The sequence below is a fragment of the Sebastes umbrosus genome, chromosome 23 (genome assembly GCF_015220745.1).
Source record: "Sebastes umbrosus isolate fSebUmb1 chromosome 23, fSebUmb1.pri, whole genome shotgun sequence".
Classification (NCBI taxonomy): domain Eukaryota; kingdom Metazoa; phylum Chordata; class Actinopteri; order Perciformes; family Sebastidae; genus Sebastes; species Sebastes umbrosus.
The window spans coordinates 12,226,216-12,238,616 of NC_051291.1; the positions used below are offsets into that span (position 1 = coordinate 12,226,216).

A 12,401-nucleotide genomic window follows, 5' to 3' on the forward strand; every position below is an offset into this window, starting at 1 on the left:
CACTTTCAGTTTCACACCACCTTCATGATTGAGCTGTAAGAATTAAAACAGAAGGAGTTATTGTATTTGAGAAAGGAACTTCTGCTGAAGAAAAATATGAGGATTTAATAAAGTTTTGTGGCAAATTTTTAGTACTTAAAAAGATGTTTCTAGACTGTCTTTAAATGTGCGTCATGAGGCATACATCTTGGCAAACCTTGCTTTTCTTCCACATCCTTGTATATATTGTATTGATGGTAGTTTCTCAAGGTTATGATTACATCATCAATGGACTATTGCTTTCTGTTGCAAAGAGGATGTGCCCCTCTTGCTGCTGTTTTTCTGCAAGAATTAATTTTTTTTTCGCTTTATTGAAGAAGTGAGTCAGATCTCATATCTCAGACATCATATCTTCTAGGAGTGGGAATCCCCAGAGGCCGCATAATACGACATTATCACGATACGATCTTACTGCGATTTTAAAACATTTTGCGATATGCTTGGTATTGCGAATTAGCGAATTTAAAAATGAACTGTGTTTAAAATGCTACATGACGAACCTTTAATATGTGCAAGTGTCATAGCTTTAGGCAAACGACAAACAAAAGCAAAAATGTAAAGAGACAACAGCTGAAATCAAACCTACGACTACATACACACACTTCAAAGTCAGGTGTCCAAATGCTGCTGACCAGAGAGCAAAGCAATCTTGGTTTCTTGTACAGAGACGAGGCTGTGAAGTCATTGACACCAGCAAAGATTGGATTGGCAACAAAGGAGCAGTTCTTTTAACTTTCCAGTCATTTTCTTTAGTAATTCAGACGTAATGATCCACCGATAACAAATGAGCAGATGATCAAAAAAGTCATTAAAACAGTTGGGAACATCGTTGTGTCAGCTAAGCACGACTAGAGTGGAAGAGTGTCTTTAATAGTTTTTTTTCTGTGAATTTGAAGATTTTAGTAAGCTGGTGTGAGTTTACATTTTACAATTGAGATTATAGCACTTTTTTTTTTTTACTAATTCCAATATTTTTAGAACCATTTTTTTTCCACAAGCGTGCAGTATTTCATCATGACCTAAGTCTTTATGTTTTATTTTTTATTTAAGGACAGATCCAAGTCACACAACGTTACGACTTAAGCGCTGTTTTTCCTTCCAATTTACTAAATCCATAAAGACACAGGTGCAACACACAATGACATTGATTCCATATAAGAAAATACAGCACCGTAGCAAATAAGAATAAATAAATAAATGAGGGGGAAAAACAAGGGGGACGGTCTTCTAAATAAATAACGTTAAAGGAGCAGTGTGTAGGATCTGGTGAAATCTAGCGGTGTGGTTGCATATTGCAACCAACTGAAACTTCTCCCGTCTTCTCCTGAGCTATTCTTATTTCAGGTGATTATACACGAAAGAAAACATATATACTAATTCTGCCAATAGATCCCCCTAAATGCTACACACTGTTCCTTTAAGTGACAGTGCATGATATTGAATACAAATATTGTATAATTACACGATGTTCCTCTCCTATTCAGGGGGGAGTGTGTGAAGGCTGTTAAAAATAATCTATCAAGAGTTGCCATCTCTTATAGAAGCGGTCCTACAGAGCCCCTGAGAGGGAATTTTATCTTAAGTTTAATAAAAACATATCAGTTCCGTAAGCCAGATAGAGGGTGATGGGGGATTAGGGGACTTCCATTCTAGCAAAAATTCCGCAACGAGCTAATAGAGATGCAAATGACACTATACCAGCCTGTCTGGCAGTCGACATAAGTGTTGCTATTTCTAAAACTCTGGCTATGGCCCTGCTACAATCCTGCTTTTATAATGGGGCTTTTAAAAAGTGAGAACATGCGGGACTTTTTGTCCATATCCACCACTGAGTGGAAAGATGCTGCTCTATGAAAAGGAATCAGAAATCATTGAGTTTAACACAAAGAATGAGGTGAATAAAATACTATACGTAGTGGACAGAAAAGAGCCTCTCTTCACAACACTTACAGTAAGTTGACATTAAAAAAGACACTTTCCCAGTGTCCTTTGTCACTTAGTTAGTTGTCTTATGAAGATAAATACATTATGATTATAAATCACTTGTATTATATCACTAAGAGGCTCCACTTGTTGAGTTAATACAAGAGAACTACTTTTTTATATCCGGTGTTCTCAAACGTTTTGAGGCCAGGGACCCCTTGCGGAGGCAAATATTTTCCACGGACCCCCCCTCATAATCGTAACACAGATTAAAGCATAATGCTTACTGCCATTTACTCTTAGATGCCATAGGAGCTGTTTGTATTCTAAAACTTTTCAACCTAAATACTTCAGACTTGTTTCATAATGATAAACAGAAACACATTTCAATTCAAAATCATGTTAATATCACTTCAATTTCAATTTATATCCTACATTTCAAGTAATTGATCTTAAAAGCTTTCAGAAAATGAACAGTAGCAAGACTGGAATAGTCTTAATAAATCCAGATGTTTAAACAACGTACCAGTCTAAAACTGACTAACGTCTGATTAGTGCTACAACTTAAAAATAATGAACTTATTGCCGTGTGTCACAATCATATCAGAGCTTCTATTGGCCCAAAGCTAACGTGGGTGAGAGTAATGGACACAATATGCTTTGTTTTATTGCTGCAAACGGTCCCAATGTGTAGATAAACACTTTTTAATGATGGCACACATTTACAGTAAATTATTTCGCCGACCCCCTGACAGATTGCCGAGGACCCCATTTTGAGAGTCACTGTTTTGTATCATGCAAATCCTCCCTAAACATCCTGGCACATTAAATGTAAAGGAGCTCCCATCTAATTGAATCACAGGAAACTGTATCATTATCCGTGTCATTATCCAAAACATCATCAACAGCCACACATTTTTTTTCCTTTGTGACTTTGTTCTTAGAGAAAGGAATCGTGGGAGTTGTGAGAAATCACACCTTCAACTACATTCAAAGTTAAAACAACAACAAACGCTGGTTTTCTTTCCTGTTTTTTTTGGTTTGGAACGTGATAACGGATCATTCATATACTGCATCTTTAAGCAACAATCCCTCCTCGGCAAATATATGACTCTGCTGTTACTGACAGTGATGTCATCCTGTGTGTGTGTGTGTGTGTGTGTGTGTGTGTTAAAAGTCCGGCTGGATCTCACCATAATTGGATGATATTCTGGCATCTGATAGGAACCATTTAGGCAGGTGGCAGCTGACAGAAAGCCACTATTATGAGTGTGTGTGCGTGTGTGTTAGCAACTCTGACAACAGTATTTTCGGAAAGGTGTGCGTGTTGCGTCTCCTCCAGTTGATTAAGACAGATGCTTCCTCCCTCTGAAATTTATTCGGGCTACTTCAGCACTTCCTTCTCCTTTCTTCCTGTCTTCTTTTCTTCTTCTTGTGTTTTTCTTCCTACCCTCTGTTAAATGATCATACGCTGGGGAAATTAGCTCTGACACTCGGTTCTGCATTCAGCCGCACACACAATCATGTGTGTTAAAAAACCTGAGACAAGACATCAAACTGCACGGGGCAGCCATCATATATTCCTGCTGCGGTTGCTGCTTGTCAATTTAGAAGATCCTCGCCTCTCTCCCATACTAACACACCTTTGTGATTGCTCTATTACGCGGGCGGCACATTAGGTGTTGAGCCGAACTGTCTTTTTCATTTCTCACTTCACCCCCAAAATTGCACTAAGGAGTCATTTTTATGCCAATATAACATAAAAGTTAGCGCTACAGTAACATTAAATCTTCTCCCTTCATAACTGAAGCGACTGGGAAAAGTTTCAAAACGATAATTAGGAAGGGAGCACAAGGCGCACTAGCGTCAGGACTGGGATTATGCTGCACAAGCTCTTTAGTGTTATCGGTTTTTTTTGGAACTGAAACACAGGTTTCCAGCTACTTCGGTTGTTTTAGGATGCCTGACGTGTCTCTCTGCCAAGTCATGGCAGGACGATGATCACCAAATTGGACTTGAGCCCTTTTTTTCTTTCACATGTGCTGGCTTGGTTTCACTCGGTTTACGCGTCAGCCCAGCACGGAAAGGATTTGCATCTCCATTACAACATGGCTACCCGCTTGAGGGTGTGTGTAACCATGGCCAAAGGAGCTGCTGTAAAACGGTGGATAAACATGTTTAATTTCCTATATTCTTCACAATAAATGTCCATTGTTATTTTTGCTGCTTGTTCTCTTCCTCCCTGCAGTATTAGTTGACTTGTTTTTATTGAGAATAGCCGCTCACAAAGTTAATTCGGTGACAAACATATTTAATTTCCTATAAATTCTTTGCAATAAAAGTCCCCCTTATTTTGTTATTTATAAGCTTTTATTATGAAGCAGCAAAATCAGGACATGTTGGGATTTTATTGTGAAGAGTTTATAGGAAATTAAATGTTTATCTCCGAATTAGCATGCTTTGTTTAATTCTTAATTAAAACAACTATACTGATACTGCAGAGAGAAAGAGTACAATTGGGGGCATTTATTGTGAAGAATTTAGGGAATGAAATGTATTTATCCATCGTTTTACAGCTGCTCCTTTGGCCATGGTTACACACACCGTGGCCCTGTTGTATCGGGGATGCAAATCCCTGCCGTGCTGGACTGACGTGCTGAGTCGAGCCGAGCCAGCACATGTGTTTGGAAAAACCCTATTTGGCTCTACTCTGGTCCATCTCGGTTGCAGCTCGGCACATCTCGGTGCGCTAAAACTTGTAATGGCCTGCTAAAACTGGTAATGGAAACCCAAATCAACGCAGCATAGTTTGACTCGGCGCGGCCAAAGGTGCCAGTGGAAAAGCCCCAATAGTGACCATCTTGAAAGAAATGTGGTGTCCAGTCTGATCCTCCCGGCATTAGAATGAATCCCTGACATCTATCGGTCTAATGTACAATGACATAAAACACAATACTGTAATGAGACCAACAAAACAAATCTCCTCTCTCTCTCTCTCTCTCTCCCTCCCTCTCTCTCCCTCTCTCCAAGGTCACTTGTCCCATGTAACGGTGAATGAGGGGGAGCACGGTAACCATGGCAACTGCTCGACGGGCCCCACTCCAGACTGCTCCCCTCCCTCCCCCGACACGGCCCTGAAGAACATCGAGAGAGTCATCCGCCCACAGGTGAGTGCACAGACACACACACACGCACACACACACACAAACACACACGCACGCAATAATGAATGTGTTGCAGAGGCACCTGATGCATTATTGAACATCACAGTATCCACCTACAAGTAGCTTAAACAGCTGCACCCACCCACACACACACACAATGATAAACATCTCAAAAACCCAGATGTGCCCCGTATCTAGAGCTCGACCGTGCTTATTGGTTCACTGTGAAAGAAACTCTATTACTGTGGATATAAACACAAACAGACAACTTCCTTATCAATGCGAGGCAAAGGCTGCATCTCACACAGTTCTCCATCAACGGCACCCTCAAACCTCCTCAATCGTGGCTTTGAAACATTGTGGTCTGCAGCCGCCCCAGCTGGACGCCTAGGTTACCTCCAGGCTCATTACTTCCTCTTCCACCTCCTTCAAAAACAGTGTACAGCAGTGACATAAGCCACTGTGGAAGTTCTAACAAAGAGACATTACGATCAGCTTTTACCAATTTCGATGTAAATTTGTCTCCACTAGCCAAAATTGTGTCCGTTTTCATCGAACCCCTGATGCTGTTTGGTTTGGGCAGTTGTGAACGCAGTAATCGTACTCTGTTGTGGACCAAAACAACTGTTCTTAGACCGCTTGCGAGAGGTTTACACAGGCTGCCTGTGCGAGCATCTGTTGAGATGAACACAGGTAAACGACAGGTTAACATGAGTGGGAGAGGACTGACCTGGACTTCTACATAAGTCCAATGTTTGCTTGACATCAGGGGCAGAAAGAACCTACAGAATATGCTAAATAAAGTCCACAAAAATAGTGACGTTTATAAAGTACTTTGAGATAAACTTGAGAAGGAATTTGTGCGCACAGTCGATCAGTGCCGAAATCAAACTGAAAAAACTTTGACAGCAATATTTCAAAGTCTTTGATTCCCTGCTTGGAAGTGGCAGCTCTCGAGACAAAAAAGATACATTTCTTCCTTTGTACATTTTTTTATTCAGTCTGCTGTATGTGAAAACAAACCAAAAATATCAGTTTCACTCTGATTCGGACCAGACAAACAGACTATCACTTGTCAAAGTGTCCAGAACACGAGTACGTTCACTTTAATTGCTGCGGACAGCGCGTATGCAGATGAGATGTTGCAGTTACTTTTTCAAATATATAAACATGCAAAAGATGCAGTAAGACCGGTATAAAATATTTCAGAGAAACTGTAATGTTATAAGCGGACATGATTGAATTTACTGTGTTGTGAATTGATTCAGAATCATAAAAGCTAAGAATCTCAGTTCTTACAATAATCAATTTTCCTCATTTTTAACTCAAGTCACACTGTAGTTGGTCATCATCTAAAACGTTTAATTGATTGTTTTAATGTTAAAGTGAAGTCTGACATTGATAACGTGGAGTATATAGTTTCCAAAGGTGATCCATATTGAGAGACTCAATCCAGCAGTCTGTTAAGATTCAGTGTCCAGGCAGCCTGAAGCGAAGGTGGGTTCATCATCTGCTGCTGAAATGATGATACAGAAATGACTCATACTGCATATTTGTGTGGAATCTAATAAAAATGCTGCATTAGGATTATTTTCAGGGGAGGAACCTCCTGGGCAACCGGAGTAGTGTTAAAGAAATATGCAATGAATATGCTTCAGTCTCATCATATAAGAGATAGACAATATATTCTGAAGCCTGTTGTTATGCTCAGGAAACCTCACCGTCTCTGTTACTTTGGTAACAGACTTGTGCAACAACAACAGAATAGATTAACAAAGTGTCACTGATCATGAATAACCTCAAATCAGCACCCAGCGATTCAAATGCAACAACAAATCAACCTCCGTAGTGACTCCAGATTAATTTAGTCCTCTCGCTTGTGTCACCGGGAAGATGGCATCAGACACACGAGCTCGGCGCCAACGTTTTGCACCTTGATAATTAAAGTCAGTTGTTTTCTCAGTCGGCGGATGATGCGTGACACAACACTGAAAAAAATATCAATCTGAAGTGCTTGTTTAGTCTGGCGATGAATCATAAAATATTAGTTTCACTGAGGTCTGACAGTGGGGTGACACAATTATCTTGTAAATCAATCTTTTTTTCAAGAAAATCCTTCAAGTGTTGCACTTGTTTTTCCCTTTGTTTTTTATTAAAGGCGCTATTGATGACATTGATAACATTCAGCCACTGGATGTTGCATTCTCCCTCCCCGGTTCCATTACATTTACTTCACAACAAGTCGTTGCCAGGCACTTTTCGTCAATCTCAGCCATTTATCCGTATCCACACTAACCAACGACCCAGAGATCCCTCGTGATGCCAACGTTGTTTTACTATTGGCTCACAAGCCAGCTTATAAGAAGTAGGAGCCAAACGTCAGATATCTTTTACAGAGATAAACAAAACATTAATTTTGAACCCGCCAACATCTTTAAAAGAAAACATCTTCATATATTGAGTTCAGAGGTCAAGGGACCCCTTTGAAAATGGCCATGCCAGTTTTTCCTCACCAAAATTTAGTGTAAATTTGGGAGCGTTATTTAACCTCCTTCGTGACAAGCTAGTATGACATGGTTGGTACCAATGGGTTCCTTAGGTTTAAAGCCAGTGTCTTCACTCTAGCTTCATCCTCCCAAAGATCGATTACGTTAATGCGTTACAGAAATTAGTGGTGTTTAAACAAATTTGCGTTAGTGCGTTATTATAGCGTTAACTTTGACAGCTCTAATTGAGACTAAATGGCTGGCAAAGATAGACATCCCCTCACAACTTCACCTGTCTCTCTGAATGTCCTTTACTCACCTCACATGTTCTTTTCCTCCCTTGTTTCCTTACCTCACTTCCTCTCCCATCCCTCCACCCCCCACGTCATCATGGGTCTATCTTTGGCATGTTAACTAACTAATGTGTGTTGAGGGACCACATGCAGTGCCCAGCGGGCTGCCGCACAGCTTGAAGCGCACATAATCAAGGAGCACCAGAGTTCAAATTTATAGCTCCTAATTAATTCTCTCGAATTCATTTCATTTCATTTTAGTGCTCCCGCTGGCGATTTCCTCAGTTGCACACTGTACGCCGAACACTACGCAGGCTAACACTCACATGACGGTTGTAGCATGTATAGAAGAGTCTGGTATAGTGCTGTAGTCCCTCCTGTTGTCTGTATTAGAATATTAATGTGGGGCTTTCAGGCTTCCAGAGGGGGTTTACAGCCAAAGTATGGATTCAATTTGAAACACGGTGATACAGTGTAGGGATGATTTGATCAGATGGTTTACTGCCATCTTGCAAACAGTTATATAACCTACTTTATTAAATCATATCTAGAAATTTTATTTCTCAGATAGGTTGCTTTGGACAAAATGTAATAATAATCTGATGGAGCTCTCTTTAGGGACCTTGATATTAAAATTTCATAGGTGCGTTACACACAAATTGTTGATTTAATGATTCTATTTTATACTCATTTGTATTAATTCGATATTCAATATTATTCCCTTACCCTCTACTTCCACGTATCACAAAGTGATATGTACGTGTATGATGTAACCTAATGTACCTCTCAATGACTACGTTTACATGCACACTATTATTGCTCATGTGACAAGTTTTCTGATTAAGACATGTGGGATGTGCCGATATTATTCAGGTTTTAGAAGCATTCTTTGGACATGGACATTCAGAACATGCGTCTACATTTTTTTTTTACGGCAGTTTGCGACACACGGTCTCTTGCCGGTAAACGGTCTGTCTCGCCGACAGTTTTTGCAGAGATTCATGACCCAAAGAAAAGCCCACATTTCTGGTCAGAAAGAGAAACACACCTACTTTTAAACACTATGAAAGACTTGGCTATCAACAGGTTTTTGGAAATGAGCAAATATCGCAACACCGACCTTTTCAAGAAGGCGGTTGAAGGAGTGAAAGAGGGAGGTCCGCCACCAGTTACGTTAATCGGAGTATGCACGGCTGCTTGTAAACGGGAATATCGTGGAATATTCATTTTCATTAGCCATGTAAACAGCTTAGTAGGAATATTGTCTTTTTCAGAATAAGGGCAAAAACGAATATTTTGTGCACGTAAACGTAGTCAGTGTCTCTTTTTCTACCTTTTATGTCACATTTACAGTGATAATAAATACTATTGATATTTAATTTGATTATGTTGCTGGTTATTGTGATATTAATGTTTCCTCATATTAACCCCTACTTCTCCGTAGCCAACACTAGATCCAGTAACTAGCAGAAGTGAGCTTGTAGATTTGTGTGTGGCAAAAATATCTTCATTTAGCACTAAGTCTTACATTTCTTTAAACAAGTAATTTGCCAGTTTAATTTTTACCCATTTATCTATTGCACATCAAGACATTTTTCTAGAATAGACGAGACTTAAAGCAAGTAGACCTGTATGCCCTTATGGTATCATTCTCTTTGAATCTAAGCAAAATATCATTTGAAGACTGGTGTGAGACTTCCTACTTTACAGTGTGTAAACCTCCCTCCCCCTTTGACAAGGCTCCCCATGGCTGTTGCTGTGAATAAAAATGTGTACTTCTGAGTGATTTTGCTCCTTTAAATCCGGGTTTAAAGGAAATTATTCAGCATTCACGCTGCTAATGCTGCTGCAGTATTGACCGCACGCCAGTCGCTGATAAAAAAAACACATGTGATGACTTTGTAAAAGCGCGAAGAGATCACACAGGCTGTGTTGACGGAAATCCACGGGCTTAATGTTTGGGTCGTTTTTTATTTATTCATCGCTCGCTTCTTGTCCAAACTGTCAGCTGGATATGTTAGATCTCTACGAGCTCTTGATCACACTCAGGGGCAGATGGGATGTGAAACACAGAAAGAATGAGGGAATAATCAGATGGATGAAAAGATGCAGAGAGCACAAGACGGACAGAGATGCACACTGCATCATGGGGTTACCAGTTTCATACCCACTGGCTCAGTGTCCTACTTTGCTGCTTCTCTGTGTGTGTGTGTGTGTATCTGTCTTTACAGTGAATTATAATAACCATTACTTGCCTAGGAGAAATTCCTAGCTACAGTCAACACATGACAGAACTCGTGTTTGCACCTACAAAGGGTGAAGCTGGTATCTCGGACAATCACATGGTCACAATAAGACATTACACACACAGACACACGCACCTGTGCACTAGCTCTCTTGGACCGATTTCTATTTCTAATATTTAGTATGGCAACATTGATATAAATGTGATGGACAAAATATTGATATTTTGTATAATAATAATAATAATAATAATAATAATAATAATAATAATAATAATAATGAAATATTAGAATAAAAAAAGATGAACATTATAACCGTCAATAAGGTAGACTTTATTGTAAGGATGTTGTAGTTCTGCTCTATTTAGCAAACCTTACTCAAACTGGTGTACATTTTGTATTTTTGGGACTATAAGGAACATATAGAGTATCACTAGACTTCATTGGTGGTATGTAACTAAGTATATTTAATTATAATACAATGTAAGTAAAGTATAAGTGCTGCACTTGTGTACAATTTTGCGGTACTTGTACTTGAGTATTTCCATTTTATGCTACCTTTTACTTCCACTCCACTACTATTTGGAAGCATCGTACTTTTTACTCCACTACATTTATTTGGATAAGTTTAGTTACTTTGCAGATTCAGATTGTTACTTTCTGAATCTATTTTATGTTAACAATAAACTCTTATAAGACAGGGAAACTGTGTCACCTTTCTGACTTCCTACTTCCAGTAGGCTAGTTATAGTTTATGCAAGTGTTGTCCACTGGAATGGACAGGATTTCAGCACACGCTGCAACGGTCATCCTGCTCACAGAAGAATTGCGGCTAGCAACAGGCACAACATATTATGTTTCCTTGTCTTATATGTGTTTATTATTAACATAAAATAGATTCAGAAAGCGACAGCATGTTTATTTATATTGCAAATGTTGTTGAAATTCTATACTCCATTCATATTGCCACTGACAGGCAGTTGCTGTTTTACCGTGATGACGCTACCACCTAGTTGTTTACCAGCGCGCCCTCGCAATATGCGCGTACATGAGCAAGTTGCAGTATTTTTTTTGTCATGTTATATTTAAAAATGGCCGTTGTTCCCCTTTAAGTATGTTTTGACACTAATACTTGTGTTTTTACTTAATTAAGAAAAAGATCTTAGTACTTCTTCCACCACTGCTATCCTTTCTATGGTTAGAAGCAAAGGATTACAGCATTACTGTGTGTGCATGTGTGAATAGAGAACAGCTTCTGTTTGTCGTTGCTTTCCAAGTGTGACTGCATGCCATAGCGGTGCCACACACACACACACACACAAATATGAATGCATCGCATGCATTTTACACATTCAGATCTACTGTCACACATGAACACGTTGTTACATACAGTATGTATTAACACACACACCAGAATGTACACAGTGACAATCTGGTAAAGCAGATAGCGTTCCTGACAACACACAGACACACTCAGACACATACTCATAGTGGAGAGCAGATAAAGCAGGCTAACTGATTTCTGATGTGTTATGGAGGGGCGGAGATAATAGATATATTTTTCCCATATAGAGGTTGAGAGGATGCAGAGACGCACACACACAAAGCACTTGATCGTAAATGTACAGACTAGGACACAGCTGTCACATAGGAGAGTGTATAAGAGCTTTAAGAAGCAGACTAACAACCAGTTTGTTTGTTGAAAATCCCCCTGGAGGATCTTCTTAAAGAAGCTGCATGACTCATTCTCTCAACTCCCCAAATTACCGCGGTCAAAGTGCCTCTTGACCAAGACACTTAAAGACCGTTATCAATCTCAATCAATCTCGCCTCAATGAGAAAAAAAAAGGCTATCAATTTTGGTGTTTCTTGTAGTAGAGGTGGTTTGTTTTGACCAGCACAGATCTCGTGAACTTAAAGGTTATATTTGTAATTTTAACATCAGCGTAGAGTAATTTTGAGATGACAGCATAATTATAGTAAACAAAGGAAGACGATCACAAAAAAAGGCTTCCAGTTCTCCACAAGCTCAAATATATACTGTTTAAACTACACTACTGGGCCAGATCTCTTTGGAAATCCCTTAAAGATTCAAAACAGAAAAAGCGATTGTTGATATTAACATTAAAACAAATGACTCCTGTAAATATAATGTCATAGAATTGCTCATACTACCGATCCCACTGAGAATCAACACCTTGTTCTGCAATTCACAAGCTCACTGAGGCTATTTGTGGGCAACCTGCTAGAACA

The 12,401-nt window shown here is 39.4% G+C and overlaps 1 protein-coding gene across 7 annotated transcripts in view; it reads left to right on the forward strand.

Annotated features, from left to right (window-relative positions):
* anks1b (ankyrin repeat and sterile alpha motif domain containing 1B) overlaps positions 1–12,401 on the forward strand; it is a 250,819-nt gene that overhangs the window by 144,154 nt on the left and 94,264 nt on the right. For all 7 annotated transcript variants that reach the window (XM_037760557.1, XM_037760558.1, XM_037760556.1 and 4 more), the window contains one exon: positions 4,993–5,129. In XM_037760557.1, coding sequence (XP_037616485.1) covers positions 4,993–5,129 — 137 coding nt within the window. The remainder of the gene's footprint in view (positions 1–4,992; positions 5,130–12,401) is intronic.